This window comes from Antechinus flavipes, chromosome 4 (genome assembly GCF_016432865.1).
Source record: "Antechinus flavipes isolate AdamAnt ecotype Samford, QLD, Australia chromosome 4, AdamAnt_v2, whole genome shotgun sequence".
In the NCBI taxonomy this organism is placed as follows: domain Eukaryota; kingdom Metazoa; phylum Chordata; class Mammalia; order Dasyuromorphia; family Dasyuridae; genus Antechinus; species Antechinus flavipes.
The window spans coordinates 39,526,508-39,547,109 of record NC_067401.1 but is presented as its reverse complement, the minus strand read 5'-3'; the positions used below and the strand labels follow the sequence as shown (position 1 = coordinate 39,547,109).

The following is a 20,602-nucleotide window of genomic DNA, read 5'->3' as shown; positions in this document are numbered from 1 at the left end:
GCACAGTCAGGATGAGGATGATCCCATGGACTAAAATTTTACAGAAAAAGCCCAGAAGAAATGGAAGATTCTCAAGAATGAAATTTTGAAGACACAAAAAGGGAACCGACTCCAAAGAAAGGAAAATAGGAATTCCGCTTAGATTTTTTTTATTTTCAAAAGATATATGTAGAAAAAGGAGAGGAGGGAGGAAGGAAAAGCAAATAATGAAATGAATATAAAAGTATGGTATAGTGCTGGAGAAAATTGTCAGGAGTGAAGAGGATCAAAATGAGATTGGTGAGAATAAGCTAAGGATAGCAAAAGTTAAAGAAAGTTGCAGGAAGAGACTTATGTTTTTGCTATATTGAGGGGAGGAAGTATTAAAGAAGGACTAGGACTGCTACTTGGGGTGATGGAGGACAATGGTAACTTATTGCCAAGAAGACAGAGTAGCTCACTTCATCTGTTTTCTCTTCTAAAGAGAGGAACATTTGGTTAGAAAAATACTGAATAAAAATACCTTACCAGGAATTGTTATTCCAAAAAAATAGTTAAGTAGTAAAAGATCACCTACCTGGTCTGAATGAATTTAAGATAGTTGGCTCAGGTGAACTGCTTTTTTGGGTACTGAAAGAAATGGCAAGTATAATTGCCAATCCAGTGTCAATGTAATTAAAAGATCATGGAGAATAGGAAAGATATGACAAAAGTGGGGAAGGACAAATGTCCTAATTTTCAGAAAAGGGAAGACAATAATATTTGCAAACTATGAGTTACTAATTGATTCCTAAGAAAATGCTAGAAGGTAATAGAATGTAAAAGTTATAGTTAGTGAATATCTAAAAAAAGGAAAGTTTCATCAAGAGCAAATTATCATAGAAATATGTGTTACAACTTTTTATAGTAGCAAAAACCTGGAAACAAGGTAGCCATCCATTGGGAAAATAGCTAAACAAATTATGGTATGTGAATGTATTAGAATATTCTTGCTGTAAAATGAGACAAAGTAGGCTGCTATGAAAAAAAATTAAATAGACTTCTGTGAACTAATGAAGGGTGAAGTGAGCAAAACCAAGAGAACAGTTTATACAATATTAATATTATTAAGAAAAACAACTTTGAAAGACTTCATTACTCTGTTGAATTGACAAACATGATTCTATTGGACCAGAAGGATGCCTCTGATGGAGTGCCCTTGGATCTATGGTTGGTCCAATGCTGTTTGTTATTTTTTTAATCAGTGATTTAAACAGAAACATAGACAACATACTCGTGGTTATAGGTGACACAAAACTAAGAAGTATAGCTAAAATACTTAACAAAATTAGGATCCCAAAAGATCATAATTGACTAGAACACTGAGCTAATCTAATAAGATGAAATTTAATAAGGATAAATTTGAGGTCATATATTTGGATTTTAAAAATTATGAGTATAAGATGGAAGAGGTAGGGTTAGCATTTTGAAAAAAAAAGATTTGGGGGTTTCATTATGTTACCAGTGTGATATGAACCAACAATGCAGTATGGCAGCCAGAATACTAAAGCTAAACATAGCTTTGGAGTATCTTAAAGAGATTAGGAAAGAGATTTTTTTTTTTTTTTTTTTTTTTTTTTTTTTGCTGTTTCTAATCTCCTAACTTCTAACAGTGTATCTAGATCTGGAAATATATTAAAGAAAAGACATTGAAAAATGTCTATAAGAAGAAAAACAGAATAAAGAATAAAGGGCCTTGAATCCATGCCATCCTGCCATAAAGATAGACTGAAGCATAGAAAAGTCAAGTCTTAGGAGCACCATGATTGCTATCTTCAAGTTTTTGAAAATGATGTCATGTGGAAGAAGCACCAAACTTCGAACATCAAACTCTTTTTGCCCCAAAGGGCCTACGGGCTATGAATGGAAGTTGCAAGGATTTAAATGAAATGTTAGGGGAAACATTCCAGGAATTGAAGCAATTCCAAAGTAGAATGTGCTAATTTGGGAGATGGTGAGCTTCTTAATGAAAGGCTTCAGAAAGAGGCTGTAGCAGGATTTTATTTTATTTTTTTTGATAGAATATAGATCAGGATCTGAAGGCTTTTCAATTTCTGAAATGTTGTTATTCTCTAATTTGTTCTAGTATTGATGCCAGTGTTTCCTTTACAAGGTAAAATTCCCTTAACAAGGTCAAAATGTCAATAATGTGTGAATTCAGTGTCTGTCATGATTGTTCTCATAGACTTTACATGTAGGGTGATTAAAGTCCTTTTGATCTTTATATCTTCCCTGTGGCCACAGCACACTTTGGGCATTAACCCAGAGTCTTTGTTCCATGAGAAGGAAGGGTAAGGAATCAGGTCTCAACTTCATTGTAGCATTGTTTGAAGGATGGTATAAGTGGAACTCACTGGTGAAGAGAATTGTTGAATTCTGACAGAACAATTTCAGTCTCAGGGTAGGACTCTGTAGGACTAGCAAGGTTCCTAGAGAAGGTGTGACCTACTAGAGAGAATGTAAAGTAGTCTTGTCTTTTGTATGTGTGTATGATTAATTAAAGTCTGGTGTATGTTCAATATTTTGTTACCCTAAGTTTTCACATGAGCTCTAAGAACTATCATATATAAGCCAAATTCTAGTGTTTCTGGGGAAAACCCTGGCAAAGCACAAAGATCCACAGATATACATTGGGAAGTCCCCAAGACTGAAGCTGCTACACATCAGATTACATTCAAGATGAGCCTGATAGGAAGATACTACTGAGTTGGAAGAGGCCCTTATGCTGTAAGCAGGGAGGTGTAGGCAGGCATTGTCCTTGGTGAGAAATAAGGAACCTCTGAAGATTTTTGAACAGAAGAATGACAAGACTGGCTTTGTACGTTTTGAGAGATTATTCCGTATATTTGTTAATAATGATTGTTTTTTATTCTTTTAAATTGGAAGGGAAAGGAATGCTTATTAAAAAATAATTTTATTTTAAAAGAAAAGATTATTCAGTCCAGAGTATAAAGAACAGATTGGAGGAGAAATAAGAGTAGTAACAAGAACTATAATAGGTATGTTATACATTTTTGTCCAATGACCCACAAGTTGAGTTTATTTTAAACATTCTTATTTAAAATGTTCAGTTCCAGATTCTCTGCCACCTTCCAACCCCTCTTTAAATCATTGAGAAAGCAAGAAATAGGATAGTATTATGCATGCAAAGTTATGCAAAATGCATTTCCATATTGGCCATGTTGCAAAAAGAAAAATGTGGAAAATTAAAGAAAATATGCCTTAATATATTAAGGAAAAGAAATATAGTAAGCCAGTTAAATGATAGCAGTGAAAATAGAGTTCAAGAGATGTTGTAGGGATGGAATTAAGAAGTTTGGGTAACCAAATGAAGGTGTGGGAAAGGGGAAAAATCAAAAAGATAATCCTGAGACTATGAACATGGAAGACTAAAGTGAATTGTGGTGTCAATGACATACATTATGTAGTGATGAAATGTAGAACTTGGTTTGGACACGTTAAGTTTGAGGTATAAGTGCACTCCAGCCCCAGATGGAAGTGTCTGATTGGCAGATTACTCAGAAGGGAGGTGAAGGTCAAGAGTTTTGTGCACTACCATATGTATGATAGTGGTACTTGAAGCTGTAAGAATTATTGAAATTAGAAGGTGATGCACAAGAAAAGCACATAAAAGAGGAAGTTTTAGACCCTTAAAAATATTCACATTTTAAGAGGTTTATCAATGAAGGAGAGAAGGAAAATGTGAAAAGAGCTAAATGGTTTAGAAGTATACTTTTTTTGGATTGAAGAGATCTGAAAGTGTTTGTGGGTAGGTGGGAAGATACCAATTGTGAGAATAAAGTTGAAAATTCATGAGAGTGAGCAGGTCCCAGAGAAAACAGAAATCAGATCAAGATGAAATTCCCTGTTTAGTCCCTACTCCAATTTCTTCATGTGGGTTTGACTTCTCTATTCAGAAATCTTCAGTGATTATCTTTGGTTTCTGGAATATAAATTCCTTAACCTGGCTTTTAAAACCTAAATCTGGCTTCCTGCTAGCCTTTCCATAATTCTTTTACATTATTACTGTCTTTCACTCAGTCTGAGTTCCTTCTTAATTGACCTTCTGGTGGTTCCTTGAGGCAGAAAGATAGGAGGTTCATGTCAATCTTACAGATATTTACGAGCCTACTATATGCTAAATATGGCAGATAGAAAGAAAAAATGAAATCATTATGACCCTTAAAGAGCTGATTATTTGATGGAGCATGTACACAAATAAGGGTAGAAAAAGAAAATTGAGGAGTAAGAACATGCTAACAAGTGAGATTTTGCTTGAAGGAAAGAATTTCAAGATTGTAATTTTTTTTTAAGATGATAAAACCATGTTTTTGTGTAGTAGAAGCAGCATAGAGATTATTGGTATCAAGCAATTATGTCATAGAGCTATAAGAGAATTTGTCATCAGGAATATTGGATAATAGTAGGGAAGAGGAGGCACAAAATACAAAAGTAATTGGAAAGATCTGGAAGAATGACCAGGTGGTCTTAAAAGATGGATGGAGGGAGAGAGAGATGGCTAGATACATAGAGACCATTTATTTTTTATGTGCTTATTACATACCAGGCAATCTGCTAAGTCCCACGAATATAAAAAACAAGCAAATATGACAGTTCTTTCCTAAATAAGTTGATATTCTAATTGGAGAAAGAACATGAGAAGAGGAGCAAAAAAGTACTGATGCATGAGGCTAAGGTAGCATGTGTGAAGAGATCCAGACAGTGAGCTCAGGCCTAAGTGGTAGCGGCTACTTTCACTGACCCCCAAAGAAGAAAGGCCATTGAAGGATGTGTAAGAATAACGATCTAGAGCTGGTTATGTGAAACACAAAGCTGCTTCCTAGCCTTGTAATTTGGATGAGTAAAGGAAAGAATGATCACTAGGGAAAAGGATAATAAGGCTTGTAATGTCTTCAGGAGAGACCCGAGTTGAGTGATGATGTTTATTAATAATAGAGTTAATTGTTAGGCCAAAATTAGTACAAGCAACAGAGAATCTAACCGTACTTTGTTGTATCTCAGCTTTGTAGGCTGCACTGAATGTAGTCATTGGTCAAAAAAGAAAAAAAATCACACACCAACACTCCCCCCACTTTAGTTTTGGCTTCCACTTTTCCAAGCTAAAGAATTTACTGTTAGGCAGTAGCCATGTTTGTTTTCATTGCAGGCATTTAAAAACATGGCAGAAAACATGCTCTAAAAAGCATGAGGCAAGCACACAGCCTTGTTTCACCTCCTTGGTGACTGGGAAAGCTCTGGAGTATTGTCCAGAACCAGGGCAAAAATACCATCTTTAAATTGACGTAGCATATTAATGAACTTCTCTGAGCAAACAAATTTTGACATAATCATCCATATGTGGAACTATCAGTAACAGCAAATGGAGAAGTTTTGAATGCTGTAGATAAGTTCACTTACCTTGGCAGTCTACTTTCCAGGGATTAACACATTGATAATGAGATTGATACGTGCATTACCAGAGCTAACTCAGTGTTTGGGAGACTCCAAAGGAAAATGTGGGAGAAAAGAGGTATTAAGACTGACTACCAAACTGGAGATCGAGAAGCTGCTATACTGACCTAACTGTTGTATGCCTATGAAACTTGGATAATATAGTACCATATCATGAAACCAAATTGCTTCCATTTGAATTATCTTAGGAAAATTCTGAAGATACTAGACACCAAGGTCCTTCTTGAACTAATCTTCAAAGCTTTCACACTATTGCAGAGAATGCAACTCTGTTGGGTTGGCCACACTATTTGAATGCTAAATGTACTTATCAGAAAAACCTATTTTGTGGAGACCTCACATGGGGTAAGTGCTAACAAGATGGTCAGAAAAAAAAAATGATACAAGAACATCTTCAAAGTCTCTCTTAAGAATTTTAGAATTGATTTCAGATATGGGAGACACCGGCTCAGGACTGCCAGCATGTTATGCTCTCATCAGAGATGTTCTATGAGCAAAGCAGAATTGAATTAGGGCAAAGAAAATGCAAAATTCACTGAGAGTCCATCCAAATGGTCACAGGGATTATTTGTGTCCAATCTCTAGCAGAGCATTCCAAGTTCATATTGTTCTGATCAGCCACAGTCTACACACTATATTACACACACAAAATGTCATTTTGGTCCTCTTCAAGAATGGAGGACAGATAGGGGGCCAAAGGATTCCAAGTGGTTTGTAGGTGAACCAAGTTCAAGTAGAACTGTGGAAAGGGGTTACTAATTAGGATATGGGCTAAGGTTTGGGAGAAACCTGTATGCAACTTGTTCACCAGGATTGGAGAGATAGCATAATAGGAATTAAGTTGGAGTAATGTACCCTTCTTTGGCAAAACCTCATCAGTAGAGAATTTACAGTTACCCAGACTGAGAATTTGAAAATTTATGACTCCATCAGGTTTCTTCTTCTGGTGTTCTTCTGTTCATAGAACTGTTGGGTCTTCCTAGTGTTAGGTAGGGTATTTAAAAGTCTATCAAGTATATGAGCAGCTTCTTTGGGGGTAATTCCTCCACATTTGTTTTATGTCATTGAGAAAAAAAACACAGGGAAATGATTGAACAATAAAATTGTGATATTTCAATGTATTATATTATTATTATTATTTTTTTAAATTTTATTTTATTTAATAATAACTTTGTATTGACAGAATCCATGCCAGGATAATTTTTACACGACATTATCCCTTGCAATCACTTATGTTTCGTTTTTTCCCTTCCCTCCCTCCTCCCCCCCCCCAAGATGGCAAGCAGTCCTATATATGTTAAATATGTTGCAGTATATCCTAGATACAATCAATGTATTATATTATTAAAAATATTGTTAAGAATTGATAGACGAATACCAAGAAATATGAAGACATGAATTGGCATAAAGAATTATAAGAACAAAGTACATATTGATTACAAATATGTAAAAAAACATAACAGTAACAAAATTTTAAGTATACATATACACAAAAGATCAGATAGAGAAATATATTACATTATCAGCTATTGTATTTTAAATATTCAGAGGTTGTGGCTTTATTTGTGTTTTTATTTGTTCATTTGTGTAGTAAGACTTAAATTTTCATTTAAAAACTTTTGAAAAAGTGAACATGTATTTGCAAAGAACATTTCTCATGTCTATTCTTTGTGTGCATTATTATTTCTCTATTTGCATATAAGCATCTAGAGGATAAGAAACTGACTTTAAGATTTTAAAAGCTTCTTGCAGACAAATTTCTTTGTATCCCCAATTGTACTATTCATAGCTTAATATGCATAATAGGATACATAGTACCTACTCAATAAATATTTGTACACATTAGGTAATTTTCTTTGTAGATTAGCCTACTACATGAAAATAGGAGCTTGTTATTGGTGAGTGCCTTTGTGTAGTTCTTACATCTCCCTCCCTTTTTTTTTCTTTCCCAGGTCTTCCTTCAGAGATCCAACCTTACAGCAGAGCTGGATGCCTTCTGCCGAGCTCATGGCTATGATGCCCTTGTTGCGATGACGATCACTTTCAACCCTCATAATGAGCCAGTGAGGCATCTGGTTGTTTTCTGTCCTAGCATGGACCTGCAGAGTACTGTGAGTCTGTAGCCTTTCAATCTAACTTTTGTCTAACATAGAATTTGGAGCTCTTTTGGCAGCCCTTCTCTACCCTGAGTTGGTCCTGTGTACAGAAAGCCCCCTTGAATTAGATCCTGATTTTTTTGTTTGGAATGTTACAGAATTTATACTCTTCTCCTGGCTATTGATGGCAGGAAAGGTTACAATAGAAATGTGAATTAGAGTCTCTTCCTTTGGGAAACTTTAAATCTATTTGAATAGAGCTATTCTAAATTTATAATCAGGTCTGGGTTCTACTCTTTACTTAGCCACTCATCCCTTAACTGTATCCCCCAAAGTATCTCCCCATTCAGATCTCACTTGCTTCCTTCTATATCTGATTCTATACTATCCCCTGTAAAATTCAGGTGAATTTTCCTCACCATGAAAGAATGATTTAGATTATGAAACATAGGATAAGATTCTTACAGAAAGGGTTTTAAGAGGGTTGACTTGGCACCTTTCATCATCTTATTAACCACCTGGCTTCATCTGGCCCTTTTCTCATTTCTTGATGGTTATTGATCAAGTCGGAAAATTTTTAAGTATACAGAAGGCAAAGGGAGTCTTATAGCCATATGAGATGCTAAAGACTGATCTAATCATAACCAAATAGTTTTATTCACTTAAATAAGGTATATCCATACTTTTTTTGGTTGGTTTTTCTCTCCCTCTCTCTTCCTCCTTTTCTCCCTCTCTCTTTCTCTCGCTCCCTCTTCTCTCTCTCTTTTTCCCTCTCTCCCTCTCCCTTTCCCCTATTCCCAGCTGCCCAGGCTGGATGATTTGCTTCAGTCTCTGAAGGCAGAGTATTAGGGGAAGCATTCCCCAATTCCCTTCATTCCTCTTACTATTATTGAGTCCAAGGCTGTTCTATCTCCCTTCCCAGATTGTGCTAAACCATGTATCTCATCCTGCTCTCTTGGGAGTCTGGTTTTCATTCTTCTCAGTCTGTTCTACTGTATCCTCTTTCCCTTGCATTTTATTCATTCCAGCTCTACGATGTCTTTTGTTTATTTTCCAGGTAATTGCTTCTTTCTCCATATCTAGAAAGAGGCATAAAATCGCAAGCACGAGATTTTGTCTATAGGATGAGGCTATTTTACAAACTCAGCTTTATTTACTTTCATTATCTCCTTTTCCCTAGATCTGTGGAGCCTTGGAATGTTCACACTGTCCACCTCTGAATCTGACTCCAGCCCCAACTCCCAACCCTAATCTCAGGGCCTATTTCCAGGGAAATGTTCTTGCTTCCAGGAAAAAAGTTCTCCCCATCCTCAGAGATGCCCTATGGGCATATCCTAGTGCCATGAAGACACCTTCAGGGACGCCTGGGCCAGAAGCCCAGGAGCAGATGGATGATGAACTGGACAAAGCCATTAATACCCTGATTCCTGAAATGAGTCGAGATGAAGAGGAACCTGTGCTGCCCCCCACACCCATGAACAGCCTAGTAGATGAGTGCCCTCTGGATCGGGGATTACCTAAACTCTCTGCTGAAGCTATCTTTGAGAAATGTAGCCAGATCACAATGGCACGTTCTTCTATCAGTCCTCCCCAGAAGAAGAAGTGACCTAGGGGGTGGGAATGGGGGAAGTTGCAGAACATAATGGGAGAAGGTACCCAGCCTAGCTTGAATGCATGATTTGGAATGTATAGGGAATTTCTGTGATTCTCTTCATTGCTCCAGGACCCAGGTACACTATTCACATAGATGCGTAAGGAGATGGAAGTGAAAGGAGATCTAATGGCTGTAGGGATGGTTTTCTACCTTCCCCATCAATTTGCCACCAATCAACAATGTTCTTTATTGATTAATTCTGGGAAATCTGCACTGACCTCACTCTTTTACAACCCAGGGATATAGCATCTCAGACAGAGACCTGTGAAAAGATAGATATTAAGAGGAAGAAGAAATAAATGGTATCAGGTGAACTCCAGCAATGCTCTCAACCCCTATCTGAACTAAGGCAGAGTAATTCACATGTAACTGAGGGACAAATCTATTTGTTCAGGAAGTATTTGTGTAATTTCATGCTAGGTAGAACAGTGGGGCTTTGGAAACTGAATTTTCAGTCTAGTTATGATACCTAGGAGCATGATTTTTCTTTCTGCCGCGATTGAGATGATAGTATTTAACTCAGAAGTTAAATTTCCTTTTAACTGGTTCCATAAAATTGGCTGTGGACTTTCTCTGGCATTGCAGAGCATTGTACTCGAGGTTACATAATTAGTGACACTTTACTGAGCAGGTTACCAGGCTTTAGGGTTCTTCTGATCCCCTTTTCCAGAGTGCCAGGGGTTCTTAAAGATTAGCATCTGTTCACACCTTTGAGAGGTAATCAGTGAATTATTGTCACCTTTAAAAGACACTTTTTTCTCAACAGTAAAACTGAAGCAGTGGTTCATCTCTTTGTGTGTCTATCTCTCATCTGTCTCTTGTTTCTCTCTTTCTTCCTTTGCCATCATTTTCTTTTATGTTTCTTTGTCAGTATTCTTCCCTCTTCATTTATAAGAACAGTTGATGTTGTGGAAGAATTGGACATAAAGTCAGGAGGTTTGATTTCTACTGACTTTGGGTTTTATTTTTATGGATGCCCTTTGTATTTACATCTGAATTTGTTTTTACATTAATGAATATATCCCACCTCACTTTTCTACCCAGTGAACCATCCCTTGTAACAAAAAGTTAGAAAAAAAGAAAACCCAGGTCTTGACTGTGGGTATCAGTCAACCTTATTGAATGTCTGTTTCTTCCTATGTAAAATGAAATAACATTCATTGAATGATCCCTAAGATTTCCTCCAACTTTTTATCTTTTATCTGTCCCTTTATTTTTCTGTCTTTTCTCCATCAATTTTCACTTGAGAATGGGAAGTGGGAACATTTTCCCATTCTCCAACTCAGCCCAGCAAGGTCCTGTTTTGCTGGAGAGAGAGAGAGAGTGAGAATGTGAGAGAGAGAGAGAGAGAGAGAGAGAGTGTGTGTGTGTGTGTGTGTGTGTGTGTGTGTGTGTGTGTGTGTTTGGTGTGTGTGTGTGAGAGAGAGAGAGAGAGGGAGAGAGAGATTAGGCCAAAGGACAGCCTCATGTAGCATATACAAGTATATGAATCATACCATATCTTAGTAATCTAACTAGGAGCATCCTGCCACTGACTCGCATGTGATTGATTCAGCCCTGTGTTCTTCCCCTTTAGTGCCCTCTTGTACCCCTTCACCAGGCCTGCTTCCCTTCTACTTCTCCATGTTCCCAGACAACCAGAGAAGGTGCTGCCATTAACTGAGTATTTAGGTACCTCCCACCCTTTGGCATGACACTGTGGCTCAGAGAGAATGAGTGTGTGTGTGTGTGTGTGTAAGGAGGTTGTTAATTTGAAGGATATCTGCAATCACATGAAAGATAAAAAGCAAGGCATAATCACTGAACCAAAGGAATTTGTGTTTTGTAATTGTGGGAAGTTTTATTTTGCACTTTGTTAAAGTATTAAATGCATTTTTCCTGTCCTGTGTCATTTTGTCTTTAAAAAAAAAAAAAAAAACTTGCATTTCTCTCCTTTTGCCTTCCTCCTGTGACCCTCATTTTTTCCCCTCCATCTGCAACGTGGATGGTCAGTGCCTTCATCCCTACCCATCTCCAGCTCTCTATCCCTAAAATAAACAGTGCCATCTTCAAGAGCCTTTTTTCTCTGTTAATAAAGGCCTACACCCTTCTCTACTCTACCTGGCCTTGCTCAACCTAGGAAGGTTGCCAAGAATCAAATCAATTGTGGGACTGAGGAGAGGGACATAAAGAGATACTTGCTTTCTCTTGAGCATCTCCAGAGGGCCAAGGGGCTAGGAGAGAAAGGAAGGCCAGTTGTTCACATGCATAGATTCTCTCTCTCTTTGCCCCAAACTACCTATACCTTGGAAATCCAATCTGGGAATCAGCACCTTCTTCCCGCCCACCCGCTCCCCACACCCCTGCATAGGAGGAGGATTTTCTTTGGGCAAGCCTTTCTGGGAGGGGAGGTGGCAAAACCTGTTTGAAGATGAGTTTACTTCCCTCTGCCTCCTCCATTGGAGTCACTGAGACAGCAGCACAGAGGGAAGAAGTAATAGGGGATGGGGAACTTCTCCCATTCCTCATCTTAGGTGTGACGATGGGAACGTTAGAGGAACCAAGAGATCTGGGGTAAGTGCTGGGCCTCCCTCCCCCCCTCACCTGGCTGCCTCTTGAAAACCTGGTGTCATTGGTCTGGAGGGGACGTCTCTTTAAATTCCATTAATTTGACTCATAAGCTAAAGCTCAGGATAGTTACATATAGGAGATAGGACAAAGTCATTCTTTTTGGCTGACAACAGGGATAGTTTTAAATAGAAAAACGTAAGAGAGAGATGGATAGAAAGGACCCCAGAAGAACTTCCGCAAAATGGGAGAACGTGATGACTATCCATGCTTTCAATTCTGATTCACTCTCCAAAACAAGGACACCAGACCAGCACCTTCTTGATGGTTTTTCTGTTCCTAGTCCATGTTGCCCTATGCCTCAATTTCCCCCAAAAGGTTGGGAAAAGGCAGGCCTGACTGTCATCTTCCCTCAAATTTAAGGTAACAGCTGGGTATAGTTGTCCTGGATTCAGGCCACTTGCAATGTGGGCCACCTCTCACCCTAACTTTGTAGGGAAGGTGGGAGGGAAAACTGACTTGGAGAGGTGTAAAGTACATTAAGTTATACTCCTTCCTACTTCTGTTGCTAAAAGCAAAGAGTAGGGATAAACTGGTTCACCTAGAGGGTGGGGACAGCTTCTGGCTGGATTCTCTTATAGGTCTGACATTTGTGCCTTTTGCTGCTTCCTCCTACTCCCAAGAGTAATGCTGCCCCACTAATCATCTCTCAATTCCTTTGTACCTTGGCAATGGTCTCAGGGCTGGAGAGAAAGTGGAAGAGCTGGGACCATCGCTGAGATTTGGGGAAGTGGAATTGGAAGAAGAGTGGCAAGATGAAGAGTTCCCCGGGTGAGAGAACAGGGAAAGAAAGTGGAGTTAGAATGTATGGGAGCATAAGTGGGGAGATGGAAAGGACAAAGTCAAGATGGGAAGAGCATGGCTGGTAGGACAACCATTTCTTCCTGCACCCTTCATCTAATTAATTCCTCACATCCCAGACTGCTCCCCGAGGAGATCAATTCCTCTGAAGATCCAGAGGACAATGGAGAGGGCACCCAGATAGGTGAGTGAGGTCAGAAAAACCTTGATTAGAACTGTGGGAAGGGAGTGCCTCCCTTGTCCTTCTCTTGTGTCTCTCCTGTCAGTTCTACCCTCCTCCCTTCCCCTTTTTTTTTCCAGACTGTTTAATCACCTTTTCCCTCTCTTCAGTTTTTTTCTCCCTGTCACCCCAGGTCCCTCAAGCACATTAGCACTATGTGGTAGGCGTCATATGCGGAAGCGCCTTTCAGCCCCAGAACTCCAACTGAGCTTGGGGAAGGACTCGGGAGATAAAGAAGTCTCTCCCAGCCACTCCACACCTTCTTCACCACATGATAGTTCTGACCTAGATGTGGATGATTTGGAGACACCCTCAGACTCCAGCGGGCACGAATTTGAGTGGGAAGGTAGGTACTTTAAGAACTAAACTAGAATGACAGAACTGGGGGAATGGAGTGGGAGAGAAAAACGGGGCTAATAAATTGGGACATAGCTGGTAGAGCTGAGAAATAATCACTGGAAGTTAACAGAATTGGCCTAAGATTAAATGAGACTAAGGAATGAATTGGCCAACTGAAATGGGCAGGTGAGTGAAGTAATTGGTTCCCCTCATTGTGGTCTTCAAGAAGAGGCTGGACTAGATGGTCTCTAGGGTTCCTTGAACCCTTTTTTGAATTCTGTGAATTAAAAGACTAGTCAATCAGGAGCTAGTCTGGCAGACTCCTTGACAGAGAGAGGAAGCATTGTTCATTAAAAATTGTACCATATATGAAGTCAGAAGATTGAGGTCTTCTCACTGGGTCTCAAAGGAAAATTAGGAGACCAAACTAGATGATTTTTAAGGTCTCTAACACTAAATATTTTGATCCTTATGAAATGGACCAAATATGGATAAAAATGGGAATGGGGCTAATATTGGGTAAAGCCAACAGAGCCATAACCAGGAAAGTGTGTGTGTGTGTGTGCGCGCACACTCATTTTTATAATTTAAATGTATTGCACTTATTTGTACAATATGCACACACATATACATACATAAATATATGAAAGACCTTTATATTAAAGGGGCCATAATAGTAGTTAATGGACACATTAAAATTAGGCAACTGAGCTGGAAATGACTTTTCATTTGCTCCCTAAATGTAGCAAAGCCATCAATTGTCCTCACTATGGGTTCAATCCTAGATATATTCAGAAAGAGTTGGGGAATATGGATTGAAATGGGGCAATAGGGAGACGAATAAGAATATAACAACTGTTCAGGTCATTATGCTTCTGTTATACTCAAGAGTAATGAGGAATGCATTCATACAACCATTCCTGTGTCTCTTTTAGATGAGCTTCCCCAAGCAGAGGGCCTGGGGGCAAGTGAAGCAGCTGAAAGACTGGGCCAGGGTTGTGTGTGGGATATGGCTGGGGAAGATGGCCATCGAGTGAAGGTGTTCCGAATAGGACATCAGGAGCTTCGAGTAGATATGACAATCATTGAACCCTATAAGAAGGTCCTGTCTCATGGAGGTAACAGATGATAAAGGATAAATATAGGAGCTGGGTTCCTTATAATTAATAATATTTAAGCTGAGAATCATCAGTTCTCCCTACTATTCTAACTTACTCAACCCCCTACCCCTTTCCCTCTTGGTCTGCTTTCATTAATTCTTCAGACTTCATTAATTCTTTTTTCCTTCCGACCTCCAATCCTGTTCTCCCCAGGTTACCATGGTGATGGCCTCAATGCTGTTATCCTTTTTGCTTCCTGCTACTTACCTAGAAGCAGCATCCCTAACTACGGTTATGTCATGGAGCACCTCTTTAGGTGAGAAGGGAATCCTGAAAAACTGGGAAGAGTGGACTGAAGGAGGGAAGGAAAAGAAATCAGGAAGACCTTAACCTAATCAGTAATCAGCTTCACACTACTTTCTAACGGCCCCTCTCCCTTCACTACCAGGTACATAGTGGGGACTCTAGAACTACTAGTTGCTGAGAATTACCTGCTTGTCCACCTGAGTGGAGGAACCAGCCGAGATCAGGTACCCACTCTGAGCTGGATCCGCCAGTGTTACCGTACCCTGGACCGACGGTGAGGAACTTGGAAAGATCTTACCCACTCACTCTTCTCTGATCCCATTTCTTTCTCCTCCCAAGATGTCCCTCATACTGTCTTCTCTCTTCCCTTCCCTTTTCTCCTTCTCTGCCTTTCCCCAAATATCCCTCTCCTCTGATTTATATTTTCTCTGTCCCTGCCTTTCAGGCACTTATTTCCCTTTCCTCTCAGCCCTCTATATTTTCTTCCGCTGTTTGAATCTGTGCCACTGGAGTTCTTGAATAAGAACTCAAGGGAATAAAAAGAATGCTAGAAGAAGCAGAGGAGACCCAAGAATGAGGAAGAAAGTAGGCAGCTACAGAGAGAGGAGTCCAGAGAATAGCAAACCGAAAAGCTGTGCGACACAAGTTGGAGTGGATTGGGGACAGGAGGCATTTCAGGAATTTCTTCTGTATGAGAAGGGCATGAAAGACAAAAACAGAAGTGAGGGCCTCAGGCTGCAGCTGGGAAGATGAAGATTAGGCCCTCAAAGAGAAATTCCTAATGGAGGATTAGAAATGAATGTTGATTAAAGAGGGGATGATCTGGAAGGTCCAGAAGAGACATCCTTCTGGGTTTGGGGCTCAGATTAAGAATGTGATGATTCCACACTTTTTGCTTCAGACTCCGAAAAAACCTGCGAGCTCTGGTGGTTGTGCATGCTACCTGGTATGTGAAGGCACTTCTGATGATGCTCCGGCCTTTTATCAGGTATTTATCTCTAGGGATATGAACTTCTTGCTTCTCAGATCCATTGCCCCTTCCTCTTTCTCACATTCAGCATCCGCACTTTCCCCTCACCCTTTCTGGCTCTAACCACACTTTCCTGTCTCAACTAGGTAGCGGACCTCCTTTGTCTTCTATAAAGATGTGTGAGAGGTCCTTCTCTAATCTTAAATACATGTGACCTTTCTTCTTTCCTGAGTTCCAAGTTTAGCAGAAAAGTTCGTTTTCTGGACAGTCTAGGAGAGCTGGCCCAGCTCATCTCCTTGGAACATATCCACATCCCTGATGCCGTCAGACAGTGAGTTCTAAGAGGGACTTCGAGGATGGGGAAAAGAAGGGGAATAAACAGGCAGAATCGTGGAGAGATAAGAAGCGAAAGTCCTAGTTCTCACCTTCTGAACTTCACACTTAAAACTTAATCAGGAGCCCAGCACTCAAAAGAAAATGCCTTGGGAATTCTCTGTATCTGGTGTGTTGGGTACAGGCTGGGTAAAATCCCAGGGAGACAGGACAGAACGGCCAGAGGAGGGATAGCATTAGAAGAGAAGGCTTTCTTGAAGTGAGCTTGGAAGGATGGGAGGGACTATGTTTGTGGGATCTCAGATTGACATCAAAGGTCACGTACTCTCTTCTCTCTGTTCAGGAGGAAGCTGAAGTCTAGAGATTTGGGAGACTCAATCAAGATTACATGTAGAGTGAGCAGCAAAGCCCTATTTGAAACCAAAATCCAGCACATGCTATGTGGGGGAGACTGACCATAGTTTTGAGAGGATAGATTTTATGGAGAGCAGCCAAGGAGTAGAGAAAACTAGAAAGGACTCAGCCATTTATTTACCAGATCTACTCCTCCAAGTTCCAGTAGGGTTAGGATATGATGCTCTGCTTTGTCCTTTCTCTCTCCCTGCAATCTAGGCTGGACAAGGATCTACATGGCTCCAGAGGAACCTAACCTTACCTGGATTGGATAATGGGCCCTCAAACCAAAGGAAGAGACTGCCTTCAAGCTCCTGAATTTATTTACTTTCGCTTTTATATACTCCCCAATTTATATATTCTCCCTCTCTGTCTCGGTGTCTCTCACTCTCTTCCCTAACCCATTCATCCATTTTGGATTTTGCTTTCCAACTCTTCCAGGTGTTCTTACCTAAAAAACAACTGGGCTCCAAGGAATCCTAAACCCAAGCAAGCTGGCCACTTTACCTTTTACGTTTTAAGCCTAAAGAATGAGCTGAAAAATGGGCAGGTTTGGACTTACTGCCTACAGCCATACTGGGGTCCGGGGACTATTCCCGGATAAGGAGCTGCCTCTCAGCCTGTGCCAATGCCTTCCTGTCTCTGTTCTTTTTTCTTCAATAAATTCAGATGTACAACTGCAGCTTAATAAAGTCACTTACGAGAGAGGACTCGGTTTTGTGAAGGAAACCTCCCCGATTCCCATCCCAGTGACAGCCAGTCTCTGCCCAGTGCACCTACCTGCACACTTGGGGAAAGGGGCGCTCCGGGGGAGGACCAAGCAGAGACAAAGATGCCATAGGTCGGGGTAGGGGTGGGAGTTCTGAGGCTAGGGCCCCGCTGTTTCCATGCAACGCCCCAGGGGAAGCGTCACGAGCTGCCGGAGGCCCCTTTCCCCCTCCCCTGGGGCGCTCGCGTCTTTCCCTCAGTTCAAACGAACCCGGGAGTCTGGAACGAAAAGGGAGGGAGGGAGAAAGAAGCCGAGCCCCTGCCCCTTCCCGACCCTCCCTTCTGTTCGCCTCCAAACCGCCTAGAAACCCGTCCTCCCATGATCCCCAGCGACCGCGCGCTACTCTGGGCCCTGTGGCTGTTCCTGGGGGCCCGGGCGGTAAAAGCCAGGGTCCTGGTCCAGAGCCAGCCCGGAGCGGATTGGGCTGGGGGCAGCGAAGGGGACACCGTCACAGCGGGGATCCTGACCAAGGGCTGGCCCAGCATCGCGAAAAGGGATGAACCTGCTTCGGTGGGGAGGACGCGAAATCGGGAGGAAGAAGACAAGCCCGCAGCTCCCGCCGCCGCCGCCAAGCTCCCGGCAGCCTCGATGTCCTCGGTACCTGGGAACCGGGAAGGGCGGGGCCTGAAGAAGGCCCGGGAGTTAGACGGGGAAGAAGAGCAGAAGGAGGACCCAGAAAATGACGAGGACCCAGCCCAGGAGACTGAGGACCGGGACCAAGAAGTTGCCCAGATGGAGAAGCAGGGGGAGCATTCCGAAGACCAAGGGCAGTATCAGGGCCAAGCGCAGGAAACGGAGCAGGACCAGGAACAGAGCGAAATCCAGGATTTAGAGGAGCAAGAGCAACAAGATGAGAGAGAGGGAGAGGAAGGAGGGCGGGGAGAGCCGCAAGAGCAGTTGCAGGGGCTCGAGGAGCAAAAGCAGGGGGAAAAGGGCCAAAGGCAAGAGGAGAAAGCCGGAGGATTGAAGCAGAATCAAAGACCGGACCAAGAGCTGAAGCAGATTCAGGTTCACGCGGAGGAGAAGCAGCAGCTGAAAAAGCTGGAGCAGCAGCAGGAGCAAGAGCTGGAGCAGCAGCAGCAGCAGGAACTGGAGCAGCAGCAGCAGCAGCAGCAGAATCAACTGGAGCGCCACCAGGAGCTGGAGCAGCAGCAGCAGCAGCAGGAGCCGGAGCAGCAGCAGGAGCTGGAACAGCAGCAGGAGCCGGAGCAGCAGCAGGAGCCGGAGCAGCAGCAGCAGGAGCTGGAGCAGCAGCAGCAAGAGCTGGAGCAGCAGCAGCAGCTGAAACAGGAGATGGAAGAGCAGCAGCAGGAGCTGGAGCAGCAACAGGAACTGGAGCAGCAGCAACTGGAACAGCAGCAGCTGGAACAGCAGCAGCAAGAGCTGGAGCAGCAGCAGCAGCAGGAGGAGCTGGAACAGCAGCAGCAAGAGCTGGAGCAGCAGCAGCAGCAGGAGGAGCTGGAACAGCAGCAGCAAGAGCTGGAGCAGCAGCAGGAGCTGGAGCAGCAGCAGGAGCTGGAACAGCAGCAACAACAACAACAACTGGAATTGGAGCAGCAGCAGCAGCAACAACAACAACTGGAATTGGAGCAGCAGCAGCAGCAACAGGAACTGGAGCAACAACAGCAGCAACAGGAGCTGGAGCAGCAGCAGCAGCAACAGGAGCTGGAGCAGCAGCTGCAGCAGCAGCAGCAGCAGGAACAGAACCCTGAGAAGCTGGAGCAGCCACAAATTCAAGAGCAGCTGCGGGAGGACCAGCAGCAGCAACAGATTCAGAAACTGGCACAGGCAAAGGAGCAGCAGGCCTCTAAGCAGGCAAAGATGGGTCTGGGCCCTGGGTCCAAGAGTAAGAGCTCAGGATTCTTCTCCAGCCTGGGTCTCAGGGCGCCTAAGCCATCACCAAGGAGACAGGAGTTTTCCAACACAATTCCAGCTCCTCTACAAGGGAAGCACTTGGTGATGCTGGCTTGGGGACCATGGCAATGTCATTGCCCCACGGGTCTCATGAGCCGAGTTCGGGGAGGAAAGATTTTAGATTTCACTGGGCGTCTTAGATCTGGAGCCATGAGCCGCCTGGAGACTCAGCGCCAGCCCTGCACTTATGCCCTCTGCCACTGTAACCAGGAGAAGAATGAATGTCCCTTAGATCACACCCTTTGCCCTTCCAGTGCCCCTGGTGCCTGCCAGTACCGTGCTGTTTTGGCCCCACTGGGGAGTCCAGAAGACACCGTCAATGAAACATTTTGGAAACAAGTCCGGGAAGGGCTGGAAGAAGTCTGGGTAGGCCTCCAATCCCTGATGACTAAGGAAAAAAGGGTGAGCATCAGGGACCAATGCATGAATGAAAGAATGAGGCATTTATTATTAAGCACTTGCTATGTGCAGAGCACTGGGGATTAAGAAGACCGCCCCAGCTCTAATGATCTCTCATCCAATGAATTACCTGATCCATGGTTGTTACTAGTTTTATATCAATACATGATTTAGTTCATTGAAGTCAGCATTTTTAGATAGTAGTTAAGAGTTCTGATCAAATAGCTCTTGATTGGTCATTGACTAATCTTTGTGTTGGTCATCATAAATCACTGAAATTGTACAAAGCAATCATTGTACAGATTCTTAATAAATGGAAACTGATCCATTGATAATTCCTAGATGTGGATAGATCAATGATTTATCAATAGATATTCACCAGTCAGTGGCTGGCAATTACCTAGAGTAGCTCAAACAGCACTGATTGACTAGGTAATGATTTATTTTGCACTGACCTAGTATTGCTCCTTTATTCGAGGAGGTAGGATGATCTTCCAGTATGGGGATGAAGCCAGGTAAAAGGAATATACATTTGTCTTGGTCACTGCCTGTTCCTATTTCTCCCCTTTAATGGATTGCTTTACATAATGTCCAGTGAGAGTATAGATTTATGCATGAAATGAGTAGATTCCCTTGTATTCTAGTAGGGGTGTATTTCCCCCACTATTTAAGACTTATCTTATAAAATAGTTGTGTGCAAGGAGGCAGCTAGGTGGCTCAGTGGATAGAGCACCAGCCCTGAAGTCAGGAGGACCTGAGTCCAAATCTCAGACACTTAACACTTCCAGTGTTAAGTCACTTAACTTGGGCAAGTCACTTAACCCCAATTGCGCCTCAGCAAAAATAAAAAATAAAAATATGCATAGCACCTTTAGGGAGAGCAGTATCAGTAGAATAGTAGGTGAAGGAAAATCGGGGGAAGGGATAATATACAAATGTGATTGTAATTTCCCCCTTTCTCTTCTCTACCTAGACAAAGAGAAACCAGAGGTGATGGCCACTCCGTGTCCAGCCCCAGAGGAGGAAGGGGTGTCAGCACCCTAGTCTCTTTCCCCTTCCACTCCCACTACTAACTTTCCAGATCATATAGATATCTTTTGTAAAGTAGTAATGGCTGTTTATAATATAAAAACAAAACAAAACTGAACAGAACCTTTTGGTCTTTTATCTTATTGAAAGGGTGGTTGGGCCTACAAGAGGCTGGAAACATC

The 20,602-nt window shown here is 42.1% G+C and overlaps 3 protein-coding genes across 7 annotated transcripts in view; all 3 read left to right on the top strand.

Annotated features, from left to right (window-relative positions):
• Positions 1-10,427, top strand: part of PRUNE1 (prune exopolyphosphatase 1) — a 54,811-nt gene extending 44,384 nt beyond the window's left edge. Inside the window, exons 7-8 of the mRNA XM_051992711.1 lie at positions 7,443-7,601; positions 8,767-10,427. Coding sequence (XP_051848671.1) covers positions 7,443-7,601; positions 8,767-9,192 — 585 coding nt within the window. The 3' untranslated portion in view covers positions 9,193-10,427. The remainder of the gene's footprint in view (positions 1-7,442; positions 7,602-8,766) is intronic.
• A 203-nt stretch (positions 10,428-10,630) lies between these two features.
• On the top strand, positions 10,631-17,014 carry BNIPL (BCL2 interacting protein like). Of its 4 annotated transcripts, XM_051992697.1 has the most exons (10): positions 10,631-11,793; positions 12,529-12,618; positions 12,768-12,832; positions 13,002-13,214; positions 14,143-14,325; positions 14,521-14,623; positions 14,756-14,887; positions 15,515-15,601; positions 15,816-15,914; positions 16,529-17,014. In XM_051992697.1, the coding sequence occupies exons 1-10, from the start codon at positions 11,651-11,653 to the stop codon at positions 16,563-16,565; spliced, it is 1,152 nt and encodes a 383-aa protein (XP_051848657.1). In that variant the 5' UTR covers positions 10,631-11,650; the 3' UTR covers positions 16,566-17,014. The 4 variants fall into 4 exon arrangements, with proteins under 4 accessions (XP_051848657.1, XP_051848658.1, XP_051848659.1 ...); XM_051992699.1 differs by lacking the exon at positions 10,631-11,793 and having other exon boundaries at positions 12,603-12,618; positions 12,979-13,214; XM_051992698.1 differs by lacking the exons at positions 15,515-15,601; positions 15,816-15,914; positions 16,529-17,014 and adding an exon at positions 15,059-15,508.
• A 102-nt stretch (positions 17,015-17,116) lies between these two features.
• On the top strand, positions 17,117-20,543 carry C4H1orf56 (chromosome 4 C1orf56 homolog). 2 transcript variants are annotated; one of them, XM_051992689.1, is made up of 2 exons: positions 17,117-19,358; positions 20,365-20,543. In XM_051992689.1, the coding sequence occupies exons 1-2, from the start codon at positions 17,397-17,399 to the stop codon at positions 20,383-20,385; spliced, it is 1,983 nt and encodes a 660-aa protein (XP_051848649.1). In that variant the 5' UTR covers positions 17,117-17,396; the 3' UTR covers positions 20,386-20,543. The 2 variants fall into 2 exon arrangements, with proteins under 2 accessions (XP_051848649.1, XP_051848648.1); XM_051992688.1 differs by having other exon boundaries at positions 17,117-19,394.
• The last annotated feature ends 59 nt before the right edge of the window (positions 20,544-20,602 follow it).